Genomic DNA, 25,102 nt, shown 5'->3' on the forward strand with positions numbered 1-25,102 from the left:
TGGGGGGCATCTTTCAGGGCCCCAGAAGTAGCTAGCCTTCTCCCCACCCTGCTGTCTCTCACCATATACTTTTGAAGTGCCCCTTTTTCCCTCACAGCATCCTGCTAGCCAGGCTGCCAGAGAGCAGGGGAAGGCGAAAGTCTGGGGGTGTCAGCCTGTGGATGGATGTGTAAGGTGGAGGAGGAGAGGGACTTCTGGGGTACAGGTGCCTCTTCACCCCAGGCCAGCCCTCCTCACAGTTGCCCTCCATCTGCTGGAGCTGAGGAATGACTACAGATCTTAGGAAAATTTTTGTCTAGATTTATGCACCTCCTAAGCATGCACCTGAAGCTTTGCTTGAATGCAGGCGAAAGGGCAATAAAGTCAGGGGGAGGCAGGACAGAGGAAAAAGGAAAACAGAAGTGTTCAAATTTTATCACAAGTCTGTACTATGAGCACCAAGACAGAACAGTTGGAGATTTTCCTTTGCATTCTAGTCTCCCCAAATCAGCAACCTCTGCAGTCCTAAGACTTGCTTCCTTTTTTGGCCTGACCATGCCTCCAGACCTGTGATGCTCCTCGTATCTGAAATGCCTATCTCAAGCCGACTTTCTTTTTTTTTTTTTTGAGACGGAGTCTTGCTCTGTCGCCCAGGCTGGAGTGCAGTGGCCGGATCTCAGCTCACTGCAAGCTCTGCCTCCCGGGTTTACGCCATTCTCCTGCCTCAGCCTCCGGCGTAGCTGCGACTACAGGCGCCCGCCACCTCGCCCGGCTAGTTTTTTTGTACTTTTTAGTAGAGACGGGGTTTCACCATGTTAGCCAGGATGGTCTCGATCTCCTGACCTCGTGACCTCGTGATCCACCCGTCTCGGCCTCCCAAAGTGCTGGGATTACAGGCTTGAGCCACCGCGCCCGGCTCAAGCCTACTTTCTTTCAAGTCCCCATCAAGGTTTTCTTTGGATAGAAGGATTCTACAGACTGAACTAATCAGAGGTACTTTTTTTTTTTTTTTAAGGCTTACAGGTATGTGAGTCCTATCTCTTCAAACAAGACCAACCATCTTAAGATGTGTCTTCTCTAGCTCGTGCTTCCTATCATATTCTCACATGTTGACTTTGCCAGCAACACAGATCATCTTGCATTTCTATGGCTTCCACCATCATGTGGTCACTGATAGTCCCTGCAGTGGGCATTATGATTTCCATCTGCTCAGCAAGTCTTCTTCACCTTCTGGTAATAGCAACAGCTCATCCTTTCTTTAGTGAGCTGCCCCTCTGTACTTTATGTGGTTCTGGCCGGGGTGTCAATCCTAGTAGGTGGGCACATGACCCAGGCCTGGCCAATCACAGTATTTCTATCTTCTTGGCCACAGTGATTGACCCAGGGTTGAGCATATTCCTCAAGCTGAGCCAACAGAGTCCTCTACTGGGAGTTTATATGAAAGATCAAGTAGTCCTCTTGTCCCTCTGGGATCCCATGCTAGGATGGCGAAGCTATCTATGGCCTTGTGCAACCTCCACCCATCACATGGAGAAAGCCCATGCATGGTGGGGAATACTCAGAGGAAAGCTGAGCCAAGAGCTGGAGAGTCCTCACCACATCTGTGAGGACCTGGGTGTCCAAGACTCATTCATTTCCCTTCTTCCCAGTTATAGGAATTGGTAAATTTGCTTAAAGTAGTTCAGGTTGAATTTCTGTCCCTTGCAATCAAGAGTCTTAACTAATCGTCTCCCAAATCTGCATTTCTAGCCAAGAGTTCTCTCCTAAGCTCTATTCAAACACAAATTTATTCTATGTCTATTCACTGCGTACCTACCCTGTGCCATGAGCTATACCAGGTGCTGTGCTAGGTTTGTTGGGGGCAAAGACAAACAAGATCCAGTCCTGGCCTACACACAGTTTGTTGTCTCCTGGGGCTGACTGAGGTGTTAGAGGATACAATTATGAAATAAACATTATGCAAGAGGCAGGCACAGGATCTACACTTAACCTAACTTGAAGAATTGGGGGACTGGGGAACCCCCAGAGACGGTAGCATCTAAGCTGACTCTTGAAGAGCAAAATATAATTGCCAGGTGAGGAAGAGCAATTATGAGGTTGGGGTAGGAGAAGAAAGACATTCAGAGCACATGAGACAGCATGTATAAGGGCAAGGAAGTGAGAAAGAGTATTCCTCCTTCAGGGAACTAAAATGTAAGCTCCTCGAGGATAGAGACATTGTGTATCTCAATCACTGCTATTTCCCCAACACTTCTAACAGTGCCTGGCGTGGGGCAGGTGCTCATGGGGCAGTGTTTGTGAAATGAACAAATGGCAAGGGCTTGATCAGATTTAGTTTAGAGAATAAAATACAGAGAGCCAAGGTCAGGAAGAAGGTTGTTGGAACACTGGAAGTGGAAACTATTAACCAAGGTAGCAGGAGTGCAAATGGGCAGAAGGATGGATATGGGAGCAATTAAGGAAGGAGAGTCAAGAAGGCCTGGTGACAGAATGACCGTGGCAGGTAAGAAAGGGAGGAATCAAGGATGAGGCTCGGGTTTGGGTCTTAAACAACTGGGGAGATGAGGATGTGATTCAGCAAGGAGGAAAAGTGGAGGATGGCAAGTTTTGAAGGGAGATAATTTTGGCTGTGGATTCCATGAGTTTGAGGTTCCAGTGGGCCATGGAAGTAGAGATATTCAGTACATGGATTGCAACGCAGAACCAAAAAATACAGTTTTGGCAACTTAAGGGTAAAAAGGAAAGTATTTAATCAATGAGCAAGTCCAGGGAGAGGGTTCAGAGAGAGGGGAGCTGGGGGAAAAGACGGACCCTCAGAGAGGCAGAAGAACCAAGAGGTTCCTAAGAACCAGCAGCAGAAATGGGAGTTCTGGCAAGGAATCTTAGGGAGGAGAGGACGTTCAGGAGAGGAGTGAGCAACAGTAGAAATAATGTTGACAACTCAAGTAACAGCAGAATAGGGAAGGGCCCACTGGGCACTTTCAAGAGGGCTGCTTTGATGGGCCTGGTTGATGTGGGCTGAGGAGTGAGTGAGGTAAGGACGTGAGGAGACAATGAGTGAATACAAGAAGCTCAACTGTGAAGAGAAGGAGGCAGCATGGGAGAATCCAGAAGCAGTTTCTAAGATGGGAGTGACCTGAACATATTTAAATGCTTCTTAAGGCTAACCTAATTCTACTCTATATCTTCACTTCTGCAGGCCTGAGGCACGAATAATTCAATGCCTTAGACCTGAAATGTATAGCAATTCTTTAAAAAAAAAAAAAAGGTTCTTAGAAGCAGCCAGTAGACAGGGAGAGAATGAAAAGAGTGGTATTTCAATATTGGTGGCTCAAAGCTTAATGTGACTAATACTGAACTCACAATACCCCAATGCCCACCTCCAAACATTCTTTCTTATGGCTCCCATCTCAGCCAATGCCCTGGTTATCTATTCAGCACCCTGGATAGCGCCCCATCCCCCGCCGCCCCAAAGCCATCTCTGAATTTTCAGTCCCCCTCAGATCTCATCAATCACTGATTTTTGTCAACACTAACTTCTAAATATTTGATTCTGTCTACTTTTCCTAAAGCCACTTCCCCAGTTCAGACCTATATCCCCTTCTATATGGACCACTGATATTGTCTAAATGGAGTCTATAATTTATAATCTCCCAGCTTCGAATTCTCACAGCTTTCAAAGTTTTCTGCATATATTGATCCAGTCACATCACTTTTATTCTAAAAACATTTCAGAAGGCTGGCCATCTTCTGAGAGGTTACATCCACCTGGGCTTGCCCACCCTCAAGATTGGCTGGAATCTAACCATCCCTGAGCTCCGCAGCTCTAGCTTTTGTCTTTGCTTCTCTCCCATATGCGTTCTTAGGGTGCCCTACAAGATTTTGCTCCATGGGGAAATGCCATGCGCTGTCATATCCCCAAGTCTAGGCTCATGCTGGTCCCTCTTCCTGGGACTCCTGGGCCTGAATTCTGCAGGCCCAGTTCAAATGCCACCTTTTCCTTCAAGCCTTCCTTGACCTCTCCCTCTACAGCTCAAATCATATCACTGCATGAATCCCTCCTTACTGTACCTCTTCAAGGATGTGGTAGCAGGCATCACATACTGATAATCATGGACATGTTTGAACATCAAATAACTCCTAACACATACACTGGAAGCAGAGACAATACAACGGATTCATCCTCACGCACAGTAGATATCAGTATGTTGTTAGAGGAATCACACTGAATAATGGAGAAATTGATTTCATGTAACCAAAGCAATTTCCACCACTCATCATCATGGAACTGGATGAACTGGTTACAATTAAGTAAATCCAAGAATCACTTTGAATAACAGGTGGCTTCCTGGTTCTGCTGGTCACCTACTGGGAGGTAAGAGCTTGCTGTCTTCTCATTGCTGCAGCTTTGCTCTAGCTGAGTTCTAAGGCTCAGGGCTTGTCTGCTTCAGTCCATTTTATCCACCCAGCAAATGATGTCCAGCACAAGGCCCATGCTAGGCACTGGGTACACATAAATGAATGAGAGTTGTGCCATTAGGGTGCCTGCAGTTTAACAATCAAAACAGTGAATACTTATCTACTAATGATTCTGGTCAGACATCATGTTATTCACTCGGTCCTCACAACAATGCTGCCAAATAGGTGGAATGCTTCCATACTAGGATGAGGAAACTGAGGCTCAGAGAGTCCAAATCACTTGCCCAAGGAAAGCCTGTCATGGACTGTTGCTTTGGTGGTCCCCAATGAGACATGCCTCCCAGTATTCCTGTCCTTATGTGCTCTCCTCCCACACTGACTCAGGGATTGGCCATGTGACTTGCTTTGGCCAACTGGACATTTGCAAGCCTGATGCAGGCAGAGGCTTGATCAGCAGTTGTAACTTAGGACTTATCCTCTTGGAATACTCCCTCTTGGGATCCAGTTGCCACATAAGAAACTTGGGCTAGACTAGTAAATGATTAGATGCCACATGTATTCAGACCTTGGAGAATGACAGGCTGTTTTGATGTCCCTCTCCTATTAGTTTCTCAATGTAATGCAGCTGTGTGAGAGTCCACATGAGAACAGCAGGGCCCACAGCCACAGTCACAGTCACAGCTGACCCACAGACCATGAAGGAATAACAAATCACTGTTGTTTTAAATCCAGAAATTCTGGGGTGGTCTGTTACAACCTAATGAATAACTAAAACCATGATAAAGTAGGATATGAACCCAGTACTACCTGACGACCAAAGCTCATGCCCTTGGTCTCCACATTGTGCTCCTTCTGATTGGGAACATCATGCTAACACTGTAATACACACAGGTTGGCCCATGGTAACATGCAATAATTTTTTTTATGTTTTTGAGACAGAGTTTCACTCTTGTTGTCCAGGCTGGAGTTCAGTGGCATGATCTCAGCTCACCCCAACCTCTGCCTCCCAAGTTCAAGCAATTCTCCTGCCTCAGTCTCCTGAGTAGCTGGGATTACAGGCATGCACCACCGCACCGGCTAGTTTTTGTATTTTTAGTAGAGATGCGGTTTCTCCATGTTGGTCAGGCTGGTCTTGAACTCCTGACCTCAGGTGATCCGCCTGCCTTGGCATCCCAAAGTGCTGGGATTACAGGTGTGAGCCACTGCGCCTGGCCTAATATTTGTTAAATGAATGGATAAAGGGTGTGATAGGTCACCAGAGAGGTAAAGAGATCTAGGGAATTCAAAGGCAGGATGGTAATTACTTTTCAACAACCATCACCCCCTTCCCATTACAAATATTCCAAAACAAAGCTGGGCACAGTGGCTATAATCCCACCACTTCAGGAGGCTGAGGCAGGAGGACTTGAGCCCAGGAGTTTGAGACCAACTGGGTAGCATAGGGAGACCCTGTCTCTACCAAAAGAAAAAAAAATGTAGGCAGGTGTGGTGGCATATGCCTGTGGTCCCAGCTACTTGGGAGACTGAGGTGGGAGGATCGGTTGGGCCCAGGAGGTCAAGGCTGCAGTGAGCTATGATCACTCCACTGCACTCCAGCCTTGGTGACAAAGCAAGAGCCTGTCTAAAAAACAAACAAATATTCCAAAACAAAAACAAAAATGAAGCCATATAGGCATTCCTAAATCTAGAAACAACCGTGTGGATATCACCAAACTCCCTTTCTGTGTCTGTCTCTTTCTCTGTTAAATTCAGATCAGGCAAAATTGAGAAGGTAATAGAGTTTGTTTACTGGTGGCCCTGCCTCTCTGCCCCCAACTCCCCATTCTTTCCTTCTCTTTCCATGTAAAATTCTTTCCCTCTCTTTCCATGTAAAATCCACATGCAGAAAAGGGGCTGAGAAGGTGGAAATTACAGAAATGGGGAAGGAAGATTTGGATGTTAACAGATGGATTTACAAGCCAAAGAAATGAAGTTCTAAGCTGGGTACTTTTAGGAGGCATCTGTCAGCAGGTGGAGGTATCCTAAGGATGGGGGAGGCAGCTGGAGTTGTCCCCATTATACCCCTATTAGGCCCCTGTGGGTGGGGAGTAAAGGAATGCCCACTGCCTCTATAAATCCCTCTGAATCCCCCAAGAAGGCTGGGGCTCTGACTCTCCACACCTGTGGCTGTGGCCCCAACATGTATACCTCCCAGAGTAGTCACTCTAGCCTGGCGAAGACCCTCAGGGGTCAATGCATCCAGTCCTCTGCCTTCTGGCAGCCCTGGCACTGCTTTTTCTGTTCTAAGCCCTCCCTCACTCTCCTGCTCCTGCAAACAGGCACACACCTCCCAAGGTCACACACAGGCTCCAGAACCTGGATCCCACACCCAGAAAACCATCTGGGTCCCTCGCTGCAGAGAGACCTAAGGAGAGAGCAGGCCCACACAGTACTCGCCGGCAGACTGTGGGCAGTGCACACAGGCCCCGTGTCACACTCGCATGCAAAGCAATGCAGAGGGGCGCACACATTCAGAGACACTGTGAGCACTGTCACCAGTACAGGCACTGGATATAAAGAGTCAGAAACATGCGTGCACACACATGCACACCTCCAGGCTATCACACGTGCACACCAGCACGCACTGACACCCGCACAGGTGCCCAGCCAGGCCTCAACACCAGGCCCCTCCCCCAGCGCCTCAGAAGCCGGCAGGGAGGGTTGGGGTTTCAGGGCGCTTCCCCTCCTCCCTCCCTCTGGCCCCTGTTCTCCAAGGTCCAGAGTCCCAGTGGGGTTCTGGAGCCCGCCCCCGCCCCAAAACCTGGCTCAGGGAGCGACAGGCGAGAGGGGGGAGGGGAAGCCTGATCTCAAAACGTTCTGATTTTAATTTCTTAAATTAACCCCTTCCCTTCCTCTGGTCTGGCCTGCCCAGAATCCCTCCCGGTTGGGCGGCCTCGCGGGCCTCCGGAGGGCTGTGGGGGAGAAGGAAGGGGAAGAAGGCACAGTGGCTGGGGTCCTCCCTCCTTCCCTCTCCGGGAGCAGTCCCGCAGCGTGCTCGCAACTCGCCCTTACCTCCTCCACCCCGCGGCGAGGCCAGGCCCAGCGGCCCAGGGCTGGGGGGCGCAGAAGAGCCCCTGCGCGCCCGGTCCAGACGCAGGGCCGCCTCGGGGCCTCGGATCTCGTTCCCCTCCGCAGCCTCGGGTGGCGGCCGCGGCTAGCGCCCCCGCCTCCCTGTCGGGGCGGGGGCGGCCGAGCCTCCCAGCCAGTCGCAGCGGGAGGGGCGCACGAACCCGGCGGGAGGAAGGATGGAGGAGGAGGAGGAGGAGGGGGAGGAGGGGGAGGAGGGGGCGCGCGGCCGGAGGAAAGCAAGGGAAGTGGGAGGGAGGCAGCACGGAGGTGGGGCGGAGCCAGCCCCTCCTCCGGGGCGGGCTCTCCAGCGAGCTGGGGAGCTGCAGATGCGGCCAGAAGCGGCTGCGCCGGGACCCCACGTTTTCCGCTCAAGGTGGTTTCGATGGGGGAGGGGTCTTCGGCGCCGCCCTGGGGGTGCAGGGACAGCTTGCGCCGCGCTTCTCCCGGATGCCAGTCTTCCCGGCTCCCGGCACCGCCCAGTGCACTCCCCGCCCTGGGCACCTCCAGCTGTGGCTTCTGTTGCCCACCTTGAATCAGGGCCTCTCCACCCTATCCCTACCACTCTGGCTTGAGCCTGCTTCCACGTGGGGACAAATCCGGGGGTGGGCTGTTCTGTGAATCCGGAAGGGGGCGGGCGCGGGCGCTACTCCTGAGACTTGCGCCACGGTCCCTAAGCGGCCTCATGGGCAGCGCGCCTGGGTAGTGCACTCGGCGACCTCGGGTCAGACGCTTGGTCTCCGTGGAGGCCGCCTGGGATGATCCCCTCTGGGCATTCCTAAGGAACCAGCGGAGCTGCTGCCGGACCCCATCCGGGGACCCAATTCTGCTCTTAAAGAGCCGCCTAGGAACACGTGTACCCATCAGAAATCCCATCCCGGACCTAGAGGAGGAGGAAAAGGCCTCCAGGTCCCTGGTTCCCTCCTACCCACTCCCATCACTTGGCTAGGAGAGCAGCCAGGCTTCTTGGGACTGGAGCACCCAGAGGGCCCCACCTTTGGCCTAAGGCCTACCCAGCTGGTGAGGCAGGAACAATCTGGCTGTCGTGGGCTTGGAGGAAGTCCACAGGGCTGCAGTGGGGCTGAGAAACAGGTTTGGAGGCTACCAAGGCCAGAGCAGAGCTGAGGCTTGGATGAGAAAAGGGGAAAGTGTTATTTCAGCCTGAGGGTGGTGCTTGGGCAGGGCTGTGCACATGTGCCTTGAGGGGCAGTCTGGTTGCAGGAGAGCAGAAACCCAACTTAGTCCCAGGATTCCAATAACTCTGGGGCTCATGGGAACTCTCTTTGATCCCCGTCCCATTCCTGTGAAGGCAGAGGCATTGGGACATTCAGTATCAGGAAGGATAATTTGTAAACTTGTCAGTGGCTTTGGGGGAATGGCAAATTTAATAAGGACAGAGGCTGTACAGTGGCCAATCAGGTCGAATTCCCCCTCTCTTGATCTCTTCCTCTCTGTAGCTCTTGAATTTCTTTCCTCCTCGAGGAAGTCTTCTGAGATTGGGCAAATGAGAAATCACTTTTCCTAATACCTAAACGATAACAGCTCCTATTAACCAGGCGCCAAGCATCATGGTGATAATTTTTATGCATATCACTTACTCTTCCTAATATTATTATCCCCACTTTGCAGAGGAAGCCACTAAAGTTCAGAGCTCAAAAAATGGCATAGTCAGGATTTGAACTCAAGTCATCAAACTCCAAAGTCTATGCTCAACCACAGTGCTCTCCTGCCTTCTCTCTATAATAAAGTCCACTAGACCTTCACCTGTTAAAATGCAGATTCCCCAAATCCATCTGCTCTTGCAGATGGCCAAAAATGTCCGTATATTTTCTTGGTTTAACCTTTGTTGTTGTGATGTTTCTCCTCACTCTGTGAATCCTGTGAATGTGTCAAAACAATTTGGGACATGCACGGCTATGTATGTGTGTGCTTTTGTGCATGTGTGCATGAGTATGTGTGGATGTGTGTGTATGCAGGTGTACACAGGTGCATGTATCGGTGAGCACATGCATGTGTGCATGTGTGTGTGGGTATGAGTTCATGCATGTGTATTTGCACATATGTGCATGTGTGTGCATATGTCTATGAATGTATGCATGTGTATTTGTGCGCATGTGTGCTCATGCTACATTTCACAGATAACAGTTCCTGCTTGGTTGTTATGGGAACCACAGTTCTAAAAATGTTAAACTGAATCCCACTCCATGTGAACCAGAGAAACCAAAAGAGAGAGAGAGCTCAGTGACGGAGACACCTCTGGGGTCCCAGAGCTGAGGCAGAGAATTGTGGGCTCAGGAAGAGCTGGAAAGACCCAGACTAGCCAGAGGTGTAGACCCACTCATGAGACCTATGGTGCCCATCAGAGCCCCTCGCTGCAGACTCGGTCCTCAGTCCTGCTTTTTCCCATCTCTCCCTCCTGATCCTTTCTCCTCCCTCTCTCTTTGCCAGCTTCATGCTCTCCAACCACCTTACTTCTCTTCCTCCCCTTTCTGTTTCCCTTCTTCTCCTTTTGGGTTTTTTTTTTTTTTTTTTTTTTTTGGTTGTTGTTCAACTAATTGACACAATAATTAAGCACTTTCATGTTAGGCTTGGTGATATGGGGACCACACATGTGGATCAAACAAGGTCTCTGCCCTTGAAGGTGCTCAAGAGTGGGAGCATTTGGATAACTGGTGGGGGAAGAGAGGTGGCAGAGCAAAGCACAAAGGGAGAGATGACAGAGGAGGTTGGAAGGTGAATTTGGATCAGATATAGAGGGCTTTGACAGCAAGGGTGAAAAATAGGTATTTTTTAAATAGGAGAGTGGAAACCTTGGTCAGTTTGGGATAAACACTTGTTTGTTGTGAATGGCATATTAGGAAATTTTCATCATTAGTGCTGGGCAATGTGGAATGAAAGAGGGATAAGGGAGGCAGAGGGACCACAGGAAGCAGTTTGGCATAATGTAGCCCTCTCTCAAATAGGGTACAGGAGTTGGGGTGAAGAGAGAGAAAATAGCAAACATTCTGGGGTGCTTTCTCAAACTCTCCCCCATATCCCACCTCATCAAGATTTGTATTACTTTTTCCCACCTTTCCAGTGTGAGAATCAGGACTTCTCTGTTCCTCTATTACTTATGTGTGTGTGTCGAATTTCTCAGGTGCACCAGAAAGTAAAATAGTTGGGAACCACTGGCCCAGCATGTAGTAGCACTCAGTATCTGTGGAGTGAGTGAATATTTAGATATGCACTGGTCTTGGAACTGGAAGGTCCAGGTTCAAGGCCCATTTCATTCTCTTATTATCTGTGTGCCCTTCAGAAAATCCCCAAATATCTTGGGCTTCAGTTTTCTCTTCTATAGAGCGTGGGTTTGGACAGGATGTTCTTTTTAAAAAAAATATTTTTAAAAATAGAGACAGGGTTTTGCCATGTTGCCCAGGCTGGTCTTGATCTCCTGGACTCAAGCCATCCACCCGCCTTGGCCTTCCAAAGTACTGGGATTACAGGCATAAGCCACCATTCCTGGCCTGGACAGGATATTCTTACAAACTTCTTCCAACTGCAACGTTGTTATGTGATTATATGAAATTGACATAGCCAAGGTATGTGTGTATATGGAGGGAGTGGCATGGACTAAGGTGCTGGCAATCGGCACAGAAAGGATAAATGTGGGAAATATTTTAATAGAAGAATTCATATCATCTGGCTTCAGTTTTCAACAACATTGCTGACTAGATAGCCCAAAGACTCTCTTGCTACAAAATATGTGGACTGCTTCATAAAATTGACAGACATTTCCTGAAATGCTTAGCTGAGCTTGCAAGAAAGGGGAAAGTCTATATGGACCAAAATAAGGGGACCAAGACCAAGAAATATAAGCATCAGATATGCCGTGACTAACCCCAGAAGGCATGGGAAGGGAGGCATATTGCTTGTTTGTCCTGACCTGGGTCCTGGTTAGAGAAGGGGGAACTGCCTCTGAGAATTTATAACTACTTGAGCTGGAGTTTGAACTCAAAACATCTGCATGTTACAAGAACTTCAAGCCAAGAAATTAACAAAAGATTGATCTCCATCAGGTGATACTCTTGGAGTGCCTGGTAGAAGCAAACAGGAAACTGCTCAGGAGAAACATACCGTCACTCAAGGCCACAGAGTATTGCTGCCCAAGTAAATCCCCACTGAAGTTGAGCTCACAAGCTAAAGATTATAATACGTAACAGGAAACAATGTGCCATGAATGAGAGTAGAGAAGACCCTGAAGAATTACAGTAAGATTCAACAAGTCTAAGTGACAGCCTGGATGTGTGGGGAGGGAAGAAGCAAAAGTGAATCCCACAGAGCTGTAGTTGCTTAGATGAGTTCAGCGAATCAAATAACATTGCTATTACCAGAAATGTGGAAGGGTGATTTGATTTTAGACAGACTGTATTTGGAATGGCGGTGGGACATCCATATTGGGGTATTCATTAGAACCATGGGGCTGCCTGACTTAGAAGCCATTTACATAGGAATAATAGCTGAAGGCTTGGCAATGAATGTACTCTCTAAGGAAAGTGTTGAAATAGGAAAGAAGAGAGCTAAGAACTGCTCCAGGAAAACACGTTTTGAGGACCAGTTGAAAAAGAGGAGCAAATAAGGAAAATGAGCTCTTTGGTCTCCAATTCTGGTTGAGTCCTGGGTTTGGATTGATTTTCAGATTGTTTGGTTTTAACTCTTTCCATCTCTAGCCTAACATTCTCGTCCTTCACAATCCCTAGGGGACGCTCCAATAAATGGGAGCAGTGTCCCTTGGGACATAGCAGGAACTTCTCAGCTAGGAATTATAGAGCCAGACTGGGCTCTGATACCAGGACTACTACTAAGTCACTTCTTTGGGGTTCAATTTTCTCATCAGTGATGTTAAGCCTAGGTGAGTGTGAGGACAAGGGGAATAATAGAGCTGATAGCACTTGCTGGAATGCTGCTGGAGAGGACAAGATAGGGGTGATCAGGGGCCAGCCACCCACTGTCTGCATTTCCTCCTTTGTTCAGGTTGTGTGGTTTGGCAGCAGTTGCTTGAAATATGGGCCATTATGCTTTTCTTGCCCTACTCTTCATGAAAAGTGAAGTCAGGTGGCCCATCCCTAATAAGTGAAAGGTGTGGTGACTTAAATAGTAAGACAATGAGGGTCATCATTATCTTGCGTCTCCATGAATATACCACTTACTTATCACAGTGCCTGACAGTTCACCATTTGGGCCTCTTCATAGGGTTAAACATTGCCCTCTGCAGGCTGCTCTTCTAAAATGTTAATTCTCCTAGAAGAGGTAATATTAAATCCTTTACCACAAATTAGTTTCTTAGATACAAGATACTTGGCCACATGAAAGCACTTAACACCTGGGGAGAGAAAAGGATGGGATTCTCTGAGTTGATCATTTTGTCTCTGGTCAGTTGGACTGTGCGGTGGAGGGTGAGCATATCTGAGAGTGAAGGGGTGAAGAAAGAAGCAAGAGGATCAGAAGCTGGTTTGATCTGGCATCATAGGGCTGTAAGCTCTCTTAATTCAAGAACAGCTCAGCTCAGAAGAGAAAAGAATGAAGTCCCCAGACACAGGCCTTCTTTCTTCCTTATCAGAGAGGGGTCATTGGAGCAGAGAGATGGAGAGCACAGCAGCCTTTTTATCCTCCAAGGTCTGCCCAAGGTGGCCAGAAAGAGTGGAAAAGCTTTGGGTAGGGAGTTCAAAGAGTAAAAACGGCCATCTTCACCATTACAAGGTCATGCTTTCCTCATCACCCTCCTGGCCTTCCTCTGATCCCAAAGCCATAAAGGGTTCACTTGGAAGGACAGCTGGAGAAAAGTGGCTGTGGCAGGCGCATGGCTGAATGGTAAGTAGGCTGATGCCTCCTGGAGAAGATCCTTTTTGTGGGAAGAGCAACTAAGGTGACCATGAATCTCTGGCAAGTGCCTGCTCCTTGCTATATTCAGGTGTGCTCTAGCTAAATGCTGATACCCGTTGGGCCCTGACACCATGTGACTCTTGAACAGATGCATAGATACTGTCTAGAGCCTCTGTGACAGTGAACACTCTGGGCTTTCACAAACAGCACCAAAATACTGCAGCCTTTTGCTGCTGTCGCTACTGCCTGGAGCTCCCTCTAGCTGCCAAACCTGTTTCTCACCTTCTGGTAGGAAGCGTTTCCAATCAGTGCTGTTAAGCTTAGGTGCCTCCATTCTGGGGTTGGAAAATGAGGGTTGGCTTTGAAGTTAGATAGATGTGTTTGACCTGTCTGTTCCTAGCCTGGGTTAACTACATTGTTCCAGCAAGCTATCTACATTGCTTCCACATCTTTGAAGTGAGGTGTATGCCTGCTTTATTTGGGATTGTGGGGATTAAGGAGAATAATATATATATAATGTTGAACACCTACACCTTCTAACCACTTTGAAGTTCCAGAAACACCTCCAGCCCTTAGGTGAGCTGTGATTAAATTCGTTCATTAACCCAGCACACATTTATTGAATGCCTACTCTGTGCCGCAGTTCCTGGCAGGTGTACCTGAAGTGGGTGTGTAACATGTTCAGGGCCTATACCCCATGAGCGTGGGGATGTCCTTTATCCTCGAGCACTTATGGTCCTGGGGGAGAGGCTGAGGGGAAGGGTCAGGAGCTTACATGGCAGATTCGGTAAGCTTTTAGCACAATAATTTTAATTGCAAAAATAAACAGTTTTGTCAACTGCTTGAGAGTAGCGTCTGCTTTACAAAAATTAACAACAACAAAAGGAAAAAAACCCCAAAGCAAAACGTTACATCCAATGGCTGCTGGATAAGACACTGCTGTACAAAGTCCCGCGCGAGACCGGCTTGGCGCTGCCCCAGCCTGTCTCTGGGGGTTATAGAGGAAGGCGTGGGGCGTGCGCCAGTTACAAAAGACTGTCTTGAATCCCAGGGTAGTGCCTATTCACTGGGTGGTCTCAGAAGACTTCCCCCAAAGCGCGGCTGACAAGGGACAGCGCCTGGACCGCGGGAACTGTCCGCGGAACTGGTGCTGAATAGGGCGTGTGCGGCGGGCGCTTCAAGGAAACTGGAAGTGGGACCGGAGGCCGGCCCTCGGGCGTGCGAGGAGGAGTTGGAAGAAGAGCGGGGAGGGGAACGGCCCGGATCTCGTGCGCGCCGAATGGCGGCGCTCCAACCCATAAACCCATCTCTTGCTCAGAGGGAGGCGAAGGAGAGGCCCAGCGAGTAAAAGCCGAGGCCCTTGAGCCGCTCCTCCGCGCGCGCCTTCTGCTTGAGGTGCACCTTGCTGTGCCGTTTCTTCTCATCGCTGCGTGCGAAGCGGCGGCCGCACACGTCGCAAGCAAAGGGCTTCTCGCCGGTGTGGGTGCGCACGTGCGTGGTGAGGTGGTCGCTGCGGCTGAAGTTGCGGAGGCAGATGCGGCACTGGAAGGGTTTGTGGCCCGTGTGGATGCGCAGGTGGCGATTGAGCTCGTCGGAGCGCGCAAAGCTCCGCACACAACTCTCCACCGGGCAAGCGAAGGCCTTGGCGTGCGGCCGCGGGCAGAAGCAGCGCGTGCTGCATTTGCCGCCACGGCGCCCCTTGCGTCGCACCTTGGCCTGGGGGAAAGGGGTGGGCGGCGGTGGCGGCACGGGTGGTGCAGCCACGCCGCTGTTTCCAGGGATGTCCGCCACCAGAGGTTTAGGGAAGTCCGCCGCGGCGGTGCTGCGAACGCCCAGCGGGGAAAGCTGAGGCTGCGTACTGACCAGAAACTCTCCGCCGTCGCCGCTACTCCCTCCCTCCCCACTAGGAGGGGTCAGGAGCCCAGGGAGGCCCTCAGCCCCCTCCCCTAAGTCACCCGGGGCCAGCGGGAAAGCGTCGTAGGCCCCGCTAGGGTAGAGTCTGTTGGCTGGGACGGCCGACAGTTCCGCAGGGCAGCTGATGGACAGCAAGTCCTCAATCTTGGTCCCTATTGCGGGAAAACGAGCCTCGGGGGCGGCCTGGTAGCCTCCCTGTGACCCACAGTTCCCCGGGCCCCCCACAGAAAGCAGCTCCCAGGGCGCGTAGGGACCCTTGAAGGCAGAGGCAGCGTCCAGCGCTGGCGAGGCGGGAGGCGCCCGGAGGCCGGGCTTGACGTCGGGCGGGGAGAGCTGAGGCTCATACAGGCACTGTGAGGGGACGCCAGCGCACGGCGAGGCCTCCCAGAACGCCTCTGGGAAGGGGACAGCGCCCAGATCCGGGGAATAAAGGTCCGGCGGAGCCGGCAGCAAGGCATCGGGCCCCGCGGGAAAAGAGGCATCCAGCGGGGATCTGGACGCTGCTGCCTCTGGACCGGGGAACGGTGCCAGGCCTAAGATGCCCGACATGAGGTTGAAGAGTGCCTCCGGGTCGTGCGGGTGTTCGGGCACTGCCTGAATGAAGAAGCTACCGCTGTAGCTGAGGCCGGGAGGGGGTGTGGGCGCAGGCCCCTCCAGGAAGCAGGAGTCGGCTAAGTCCCCACTTGCGCTGCAGCTGTTCAAAGCCCAGCTCAAGAAGTCGCCTGCTGAGGAGGGAGCAGGAATCAGCTCTGGGCACATCAAAGGGTGCACCTGAGTCCACAGCCCCTACCCACGAAACTCTTGGTGCCCACGGATATACACAAAGTGCCTTTTGCACATTCTGATTCAGCAGGGGCCCGCATACGTCCCAAGGAGCACATAGAAACATGCACACGCAAAACACACGTGCACAGGCAAAAGGGCGCTCCGATAACCGCACAGGTTCCTGCGGAGGCGCTGGCAGCCCAGTGTGGGTGGGAATGGGGGTGCGCACCCCAGGACTCCTAAGCTTCCCATCGCCCCTATTCTCACAGCTCCAGTGTCCCAGTCCCTCCCGGTTCTCAGGTGTGGTGCGCCCCCGCGCTGCGCTGTAGTCTTCTGAGCACCCCTGCTCGCCCTCCTTACCTCCAGGGTAGCCGGTGGCCGCGGGAGCGTCCCTGGCGGGCAGCCGGGGCAATTCAGCGCTGGGTTCGGCGCAACAGCCTTCAGTGGACTTGACGAGGAGCGCGTCGGGTTCGGAAAACTCGCTAAGGTGGAGCATGGCGCGGCGCCGGCTGTGGGGCGCCCGGGGCCTCGCCCGCTGGGCTTGGGGGCGCGCGGGTGGCGGGGAGGCTGGCGGTAGGGGTTCCCCGCAGCGCGCAGACCTAGGCGCCTGGGCTCCTGGCTTCGGGCACTCACCTCTGGGAAAGGAGTTGGGGAGCCGCGGCGCCCTCGCTCGCCCGCACCGGCCTCGGGCGGCGGCTCCTCGCCTCTCCAAAGCGCAGCCGGGCTCCCCCAAGCCACAGCCCCCCCACTTATATAGCTGCGGCGGCGCTGGCTCTGGGCTTCCGACTCCCCGGGCCACTGCCATTTTGGGAGGCCCCGGCCCTGCCGCCGTGACGTAAATGCCCAAACATGGACACAGGATGTGTGCCGGGGACTCCCGAAAAGGAAAGCTCGAGCTGTGACGTTGTTGTTGTCGCCGCAGCCGCCAGGCTAGCGCCGCTGCGTGCGCGTGCGCTCCCCAAGCGTGGAGCCTGTGTGCGCCGGGGCCGCGGATGCACCGGTCTGGGGCGCTTCGCCTCACCCCGCCGACAGTCCAGTAGATGTGCTTCCCGACTAGAGGCAGAAGCCGAGGGGCAGCAGAGGAGGACCTTGGACTTGGGGTTCCACAGTGTTGGGTTTGAATCTGCCCTCTACCACTTACTAGCTTGACATTGAATCCCCTTTAACGTCAGTTTCTCACCTGTGCATTTCCTATGGAGAGAAACTGAGGGCACTTAAACGTGCAGGCGCACTCAGTAAACCATGGAGATTATTGCCATTCGTTTATTTTGCTCACGCCTGTGTTTTTCCATTTTATTTTTTTTAATTTGTGCTAGGAAAAATAACTTATTTAAATTAAAAAAGGACTGTAATACTTGTCAATAGTAGAAGGAAAGTCAACTAGCACAACAAGGTATATTCTAAATTGAAAAGTAAAAGTCCCTCTTTTTTCCACCCACGTTTATTACTAACTCCTGGGGTAGCCACATTTAAGTTTCTTGGGTATTCTTTCAGAATAATTTTATGTATATCCAAGCATACACATTGTTTGGCAATATTATTATTATTTTTTTTCACTTGAAATAACTTAAGAGATTGTGCCATGTCCTAACATAAAGATCTTGTCATTCTTTTTCAAGGCTGTATAGTACTCCATTGTAAGGGAGGACCTTGAGTTAGTCGATTTGTCCCCTATCCGTGAGCATGTAGGCAGTTTCCAACCTTTTACTTATACCAATGTTGTTGGAGTCAACATCCTTGACTATAGAAATGTGAATGTGTTTGTGAGATAAATTCCAACGAGTGTAATTATATGCCAAAGTATATGTAAAATTTTGATAGACAACTGGCAAATTGTCTTCTAGAAAAGTAGGGCCAATTCCTGCTCACTCCTCCCTCACCCACAGGGTATGAGATGCTTCTGCAGACCATTTTTTCTGCCTTCATACAAATGACTTTCACTCTAAGGATGTTGTTCCCAGCAACACATAGGGAATCCACGGGAAATATCTCCCTGGAATCAGTACTTGAAATAGTTGGGCTTCTTTTGAGAAAAAAAAAATTCCTAGCCTTAAGGAGGCTGTGAATCTTGGCTGCAGAAGCATCAGAGCCAACTCCAGCAAAGAAGCTTGCCTACTCTCCTAGTCTAATTTCCCTTCTGCTGTGGTTTTCCCTCTGTCTCATTCTTACATTCTTTTTACAATGCTTATTTTATTTTGTATTATAGCTCACTTAACTCCTTTCTGAAACCAAATAAATAAATACATGGGGGGAAGGAGTAAATAAATACATGGAATAGCGTGTTCTTCTTTATGAAGAGCATCAATTCCTGAGACTCTGTGTGCTGGAGGGTAAGGCAGGCAGGTCTAGGGCTCCGCCTTCCTTCTCTACTTTCTTTGAAATAGAAGCAAAGCCCTTTGGGGGTGGTGGACTCAGCATCATGGTCTGTATAGTTCCCAGCCTCTCTTCCACCCCGTGCCCTCCTTTTCAAGAGAGAGAGAGAGCCCAAGAATGCCCAAACCCCACCACATTCTCAGTCCTTTCATCCTATGTCCATTATCCCAACATCCATTCATTCAGTTTCTCGATGTTCATTCATTCAGTATTCATTTCTTAAGTGCCTATCACAGACCAGAAGGTAGACTTTGGTTTTATGTCTGCTGGGACCCTGAGCCCCATCTCCAGCACTAGGTACCCACTCTTCATCCCACTATGACCCTATAAGTGTTTTCACAGAATAGGTCCTTTCACACAATCACCTGCAAAGCATATGCTGACACATTTGTATGCATCTTCTCCTTGAGTCCACAAATCATACAAAGGTTCTCACAGGGTCGTGCACTTGCAGTGTGTCTTACTAAATGGCTACACTTATGGTTCTGTGTTAGTAACACATACATGAGCATGTAGGAAATACAGAAACCCAGCAGATGTCTGTAAAGATTGGACACACCAAGCATGATTTTCCTTATACTCTATTTCAGATCCAGGGTTTGATTCTAATCCAAATGCATTGCCAAGGCCAGGTGAGCCCACACCAGACACGCAGGGCACACATGTCTCAAATCCACTCTGGCATCCTACTGCCTCAGAGGGAGGAGGAGGGGAGGAGTTTGGCTGGGCTGGTGTCCAGTCTCCCCAGGTCACCCCGTCGGGCCAGATTGGTCGGCCCCAGGTTGCCCATCCCTTCTGCTGTTCTTCCCTCTGCCACAGCATTCCTCCTCCTTCTTAGTCACAGATAATTCCCCTACTCTCTTGGTGAGTTGCCAAGCCATTGCTGCTCTCTGCCAAGGGCTGTTGGACTAGGTCTGTGTTAGGACAAGGGTCCAAGTCACCCTAAGTTTCTTGTGTTAGAGGCCAGACCTGGGGACAGGGCTTGGGGTTGGGTAGGAGTGATTAGGAAAGGAGATAGGGAAGAGACAGCTTGTGCTCTGGGTGTGGGATGGCTCACACCCCCATGTCTATGCTACTCACCTCCAGTGGACACACATACACACACTCGCAGGCACAGAGGATGGCTGCCTCTGGAGGGCAATTTGCATCTGCATTTGGCTCCTTGAGGACTGGGAGGGAATATAAAGGGTGCTGAGCATTTTGTAGTTCTTCCCAGCTCGTCCCTTCTCCCTACATTTTAACAGCTTACAAAGAGATTCTGGGCCCAAAAGGTCTTTGGGAAGGGAAGGAAGAGAGAGGAGCTTAGATCTATGAGCTCCATTTTAATCACACTTCAAATATAAAAACACAAATGTACACAAGGGAAAAAAGGGAAATCACATACATTGAGCACTTTACAAATATTTTATCATTCAATCTCCACAAAAGTTCTATGGAGTAAGGAATTGGAGACCAATTTCACAGATGAGGAAGCAGACTCAAAGACGTCAAATGACTTGATCGACACCACACTTCTATTCAGTGGTAGGGCTGACAGTCAAGTCCAGGCTATCTTACTCTATAAGACAATTTAGGAGAAGATAATTAATTTTATTATTTAATTATTATTAAAGGTGAGAGCGAATTTTCTATTTCCATGGGAAAAGGTGCAAAGGAGAATTCACTTTCTAGACAAGCACTGAACAAACATTTGCTGAATGAATTAATGAATGAAGAAATTCATTCATCAAATATTCATAGAGCACAGCCCAGTGCCAGGTGCTGGGTTGGCCCTTCAGATGCTGATGCCGCAGTGCATGAGACTGGAAGCTTTGAATCCAGGGAAGGAGGTGGGGAGGGGCAGAGGGAGGGTAGAGGCAGCCTCCCTGCTCTCTCTTCTGGGGAGGGCTCAGCCCCTGTCATAGTTCTGGTTATGCTACTGCTCCCTCCTCCACACCCTACCTTGATCTTTCTGCTCTAAATATCATTGTGTTCAAATAATAGTGTATATATTTTAAAAGACTCCAAGAAGACAGCTGCCTGGGAGTATTAATCATGAAGAGGCCAGCACTCGGTCTCCATGGCGACTCCTGACAATGAGAGCTGAGAAACAGTTCCATGTCCCACTTCCTGGGGCCATGGAGATGCAGGGGCACTGCATCTCTCACTCCTCTTTCCTCTCTGCTTCTCCTTTCTTCTCTCTTCCTTACCTCTCCTCTCTTCTTCTCTCCTGCCCCCTCCCTCCATTCCCTCTTTTTTTCTCTTCCTAAAGGATTTATTTAAAAGCAGAGACAGAGGCAGGGTCAGCCATCAGATTAACAAAACACATGGCCAATGAAGCCACAGCAGAGATGAAGGCTGCATCCATTCGCAGCGTCTGCAGTGCCCAACTCCACTTCCAAGACCTCAGCAGTGTCCCCGGGCTTCCACAGCCAGTAGGGCAGAAGTAGTGTGATCATCTGCCCCTGAGGCAAGAGGCCGACCTTCTCTGTCTCTTTTCTCTTCCCTGCTCATGGCCCATCATTTGTTTGTGGTTTGGGTCATTATTATGATTATGAGTATGGCTATTATTTTTAGTGCCCATGAAAGTAACAGGCTTATTGAAAAAAGACAAATGTTAAAAATTAGAATGCAAAGAACGGGGTATCTTTCACTATCCTGTACACACACACACATGAACACGTTTTAGGTCAATTCCTATAGATTTTTTTCATGCATATTCATGCAACATGCATTTAGTCAACATCCATTTAGTCAACAATCATTATCATCATTCTTATTTACATCATTTTCATACTATACATAGTCTTGTAACTAACTTAACACTGTACCTTTTTTTTTTTTTTCCATAATGATACCCATCTATAGTGTTGATCTATAGTGTTGGTAACAATTTCACCAGAGTATTTCATTGTGTAGATGAATATAATTTTTTTTTTTTTTTTTTGAGGCGGAGTCTTGCTCTGTCGCCCAGGCTGGAGTGCAGTGGCCAGATCTCAGCTCACTGCAAGCTCCGCCTCCCGGGTTCCCGCCATTCTCCTGCCTCAGCCTCCCAAGTAACTGGGACTAGAGGCGCCCGCCACTCGCCCGGCTAGTTTTTTTTGTGTTTTTAGTAGAGACGGGGTTTCACTGTGTTCGCCAGGATGGTCTTGATCTCCTGACCTTGTGATCCGCCCGTCTCGGCCTCCCAAAGTGCTGGGATTACAGGCTTGAGCCACCGCGCCCGGCCAAATATAATTTTTTAACTTGTTTCCTGTCTTTCACTATTATAACGAATCTGGCTATATATAGCCTTTTATGTATATGTGGTACATTGATAGGGTAATAATATTACAGTATTCTAGCTAACAATTGCATGTTATTTACTATAGGCACTATCTGACAGGTATTGAGAGCTTTACATATACTCATCATTTAATCCTCACCACAACCTGATTAGTAGTATTATTATTTCTGTTTTACAGATGGAGAAATTGAGCATGGAAGACTAAAAAATTTGTCCAAGCTTACCAGGTTAGTGATGATGCAAGGGATTTGAACTCATACTATAGCCATAGGCTAGGTTACAAAAAGTGAAATTTCATGCTCATTTCAGCAGCACATATACTAAAATTGGAATGATACAGGGAAGAGTAGTATAGTCCTTAAAAAGAGTGAATTTTTTTAGGACTAAGGTACAAACACTTAAAATTATATATATTGTTAAATATTTCTCTAAAAAGATTGTTCTAATCTCTGGGCTAACTAGCAGTATATGAGGACCAACTGGTAAACAGAAAGAGGCATCCCAGTGATATTTTAATTTTTGTTGTAAAAATTATCAGTAAGGGCCGGGCGCGGTGGCTCAAGCCTGTAATCCCAGCACTTTGGGAGGCCGAGACGGGCGGATCACGAGGTCAGGAGATCGAGACCATCCTGGCTAACACAGTGAAACCCCGTCTCTACTAAAAATACAAAAACTAGCCGGGCGAGGTGGCGGGCGCCTGTAGTCCCAGCTACTCGGGAGGCTGAGGCAGGAGAATGGCGTAAACCCGGGAGGCGGAGCTTGCAGTGAGCTGAGATCCGGCCACTGCACTCCAGTCCGGGCGACAGAGCGAGACTCCGCCTCAAAAAAAAAAAAAAAAAAAAAAAATTATCAGTAAGGATGAGAATCTTTTCACGGGGCCTTAGTATTTCCTTTTCCATGATATATAGGCTTAATACCTCACTCAAATACTTTTTTTTTTTTTTTTTTTGAGACGCAGTTTCACTTTTGTTGCCCAGGCTGGAGTGCAATGGCGCAATCTTGGCTCACCGCAACCTCCACCTCCCGGATTCAAGCGATTCTCCTGCCTCAGCCTCCCAAGTAGCTGGGATTACAGGCATGCACCACCATGCCCTGCTAATTTTGTATTTTTAGTAGAGATGGGGTTTCTCCATGTTGGTCAGGCTGGTTTTGAACTCCTGACCTGGGTGATCTGCCCACCTTGTCCTCCTCACCCAAAGACTTTTTGAGTGGAAAAACCTTCCTTATGCTCCTCACATCCCTGTAGTGGGCACTGAAAGTGAGGCTGCTCTGCTCTCGCATAGACTGGGAGGACTGGGTGGGGACACTGGGTGTGGGGGCTTCTGTACCCTCCTTACTTTTGTTCTTTCTGTTTTGAATTCTTTCTATTTTTATTTATTCATTTTTTGTAGAGATGGGGTCTCGCTCTGTTGCCCAGGCAGGTTTCTAACTCCTGGGCTCAGGTGATTCTCCCACCATGAACTCCCAAAGTGCTGGAATTACAGGTGTGAGCCGGCACACCTGGCCCTGTTCTTTCTATTTTGGATCATGGAGAGAGGTGGCGAGGAGAACAAGGTGGCTGCATGCCATTAGGAAAAGTGGATTCTTCCAAGGTGGCTTGGCTTCTAAACTGTTCTCCTACAGGAGAGAGGGAGGTTATTCTTTCTCTTGTCTTCCATTCTACAGTCCTCCTTTGGCAACACTGGACAGAGCTGAGAGGTAGATGATCACAGAAGAGGTGTGACTAGGGTGGGTTCTAGGAGGGTCAGAGGTAGGCAGACGGTTACAATGACTTCACACTGCTACTGCCCTGTGATTTGGAATCGGTCTCCCATCAGTTGTTTGGATCTAAGCCTTGCTCTCCCTTTGTGGTCAATAATGGACTTGGATCTTGCTGAATGTTTTTATTTGATTAAATAATGGTGTTTAGAGCACTAATTTTCAATTCATGTGTTAAGAAGGTAAAAAGGAGGCTTAGTGAGCAGACTGAGAGACCTATAGCTCTAGAATAGAACTGGAATCAGAAACGAGCCTTCTTAACCTATCTGTCTGGCATGTTTCTCTCTCTGGCCTCCTGTTTTCACTTATCCGAGCTCATCTCACTGTCTTTTCACTGTCTCTCCTCCCCCATCTTGCCATAGTTCTCTTTAAACCTCTTTGAGGTAGATTGGTCACTGTACTGAGCTTGGACAATATAACTCCGAAATGCCCAGGCAATTTATCCACAGCTAGGTCCATTGAGCCATAGCCTGGGTCCTCTGTGTGTCCTTGAATCCTGTCCATCATCATCAGGCTGGGCTTCTGGTTGCAAATCACAGAAATGCAACCTCAATTAGCTTAGAGAAGAACGATGAAAGAAAGAGAGAGAGAGAGAAAGGGAGAAAGAAGGAAGGAAGGAAGGAAGGAAGGAAGGAAGGAAGGGAAGGAAGGAAGGAAAGAAGGAAGGAAGGAAGGAAAGGAAGGAAGAGGGGAGGAAAGAAGAAACTTATTAGCATATCCAAGGGAATGGGGAATCCAAAAAAGTGTCAAACAACCAACCTGTAAGGGCATCAGGGACACACTGGGTGTCGGAAGCTGGGTATCAGAGGCTAAGAGTTCTCAGAATGCTCCCAGCTCCTTTTTTTTTCCTCACTGATAACTGAAAACCTGGCCATTGGCAGATTGTGTGTTCTACACGTCAGATGCTGTGATAAATGGATTTTCATTCCCAGTTCCAGGTAGGGAATCCTAGAAAAGACCTCTGCTCTTCTCCCGAGGACAATTATATGGCTAGCAGGCAGGGTAATATACAATTGACAACACCACTAGGGTCTTGTGCTTGTGCTTTGAGGGCCAGTCCCAGAAAAGAGGAAATCACTGTGAGCCAGGAAGCCTCCCTTGTCCTTGAGGGCAAGAGCTGGGCAGCAATGAGCTCTGGCAGGTTCTCATAACCAGGGGCAGAAACAGTTCCCTCTGCTTAACAATGCCCCTGGAGCAATTCGCCTACTCCATCTGTCTGCCAGCTCCAAGGAACACTGCTCAAAATAAAAATCCCTAATTAGCAATTCCTTCAATCCACAGCAAAACAATTTATTTGTTTCCTAGAATAATCTGGAGCCACATTTGGCTTGGCAACTAGTGGGTTCCACATGTTCATGCGGTGTGCCATGTGAAGACTTCAGCAGGGAGTTTTATTCAGTCAAGGCATGAGGGGGGATACCCTGGGGGTCACCTCCCCAGGCAGCAGCAAGTAGGGGCCTAGAACAGAACTGGTTTTATCAATGTTGTGCAGTGAGTTTCTGGTACAGGGTAGGTAGTGAAGGAAGAAAGTTCAACAGGATTTCTAAGCACCTGCTCTCACAAAGGCCAAACCAGTGATCCCTACATTTGGTAGGGATACATGGCCTGCAGGAGACATAGAGAATCTGACAATAGAGTAAAACCTCAAGCCAGGGAGTCAGA

At 49.3% G+C, this 25,102-nt stretch overlaps 2 protein-coding genes across 3 annotated transcripts in view; both read right to left on the bottom strand.

The window, feature by feature from the left end:
* Positions 1-7,751, bottom strand: part of FBXO41 (F-box protein 41) — a 30,402-nt gene extending 22,651 nt beyond the window's left edge. Inside the window, 1 exon segment of the mRNA XM_033175096.1 lies at positions 7,450-7,751. The gene's annotated coding sequence lies outside the window, so the exon portion shown is untranslated.
* Positions 7,752-14,158: 6,407 nt separating this feature from the next.
* On the bottom strand, positions 14,159-17,003 carry EGR4 (early growth response 4). Of its 2 annotated transcripts, none has more exons than XM_033175097.1 (2): positions 16,405-17,003; positions 14,159-16,004 (listed from the first exon to the last, which is right to left on the bottom strand). In XM_033175097.1, the coding sequence occupies exons 1-2, from the start codon at positions 16,847-16,849 to the stop codon at positions 14,680-14,682; spliced, it is 1,770 nt and encodes a 589-aa protein (XP_033030988.1). In that variant the 5' UTR covers positions 16,850-17,003; the 3' UTR covers positions 14,159-14,679. The 2 variants fall into 2 exon arrangements, with proteins under 2 accessions (XP_033030988.1, XP_033030989.1); XM_033175098.1 differs by having other exon boundaries at positions 14,160-16,001; positions 16,405-16,866.
* Between the last annotated feature and the right edge of the window lie 8,099 nt (positions 17,004-25,102).

The sequence above is a fragment of the Trachypithecus francoisi genome, unplaced genomic scaffold (genome assembly GCF_009764315.1).
Source record: "Trachypithecus francoisi isolate TF-2019V2 unplaced genomic scaffold, Tfra_2.0 Lachesis_group17, whole genome shotgun sequence".
NCBI lineage: Eukaryota > Metazoa > Chordata > Mammalia > Primates > Cercopithecidae > Trachypithecus > Trachypithecus francoisi.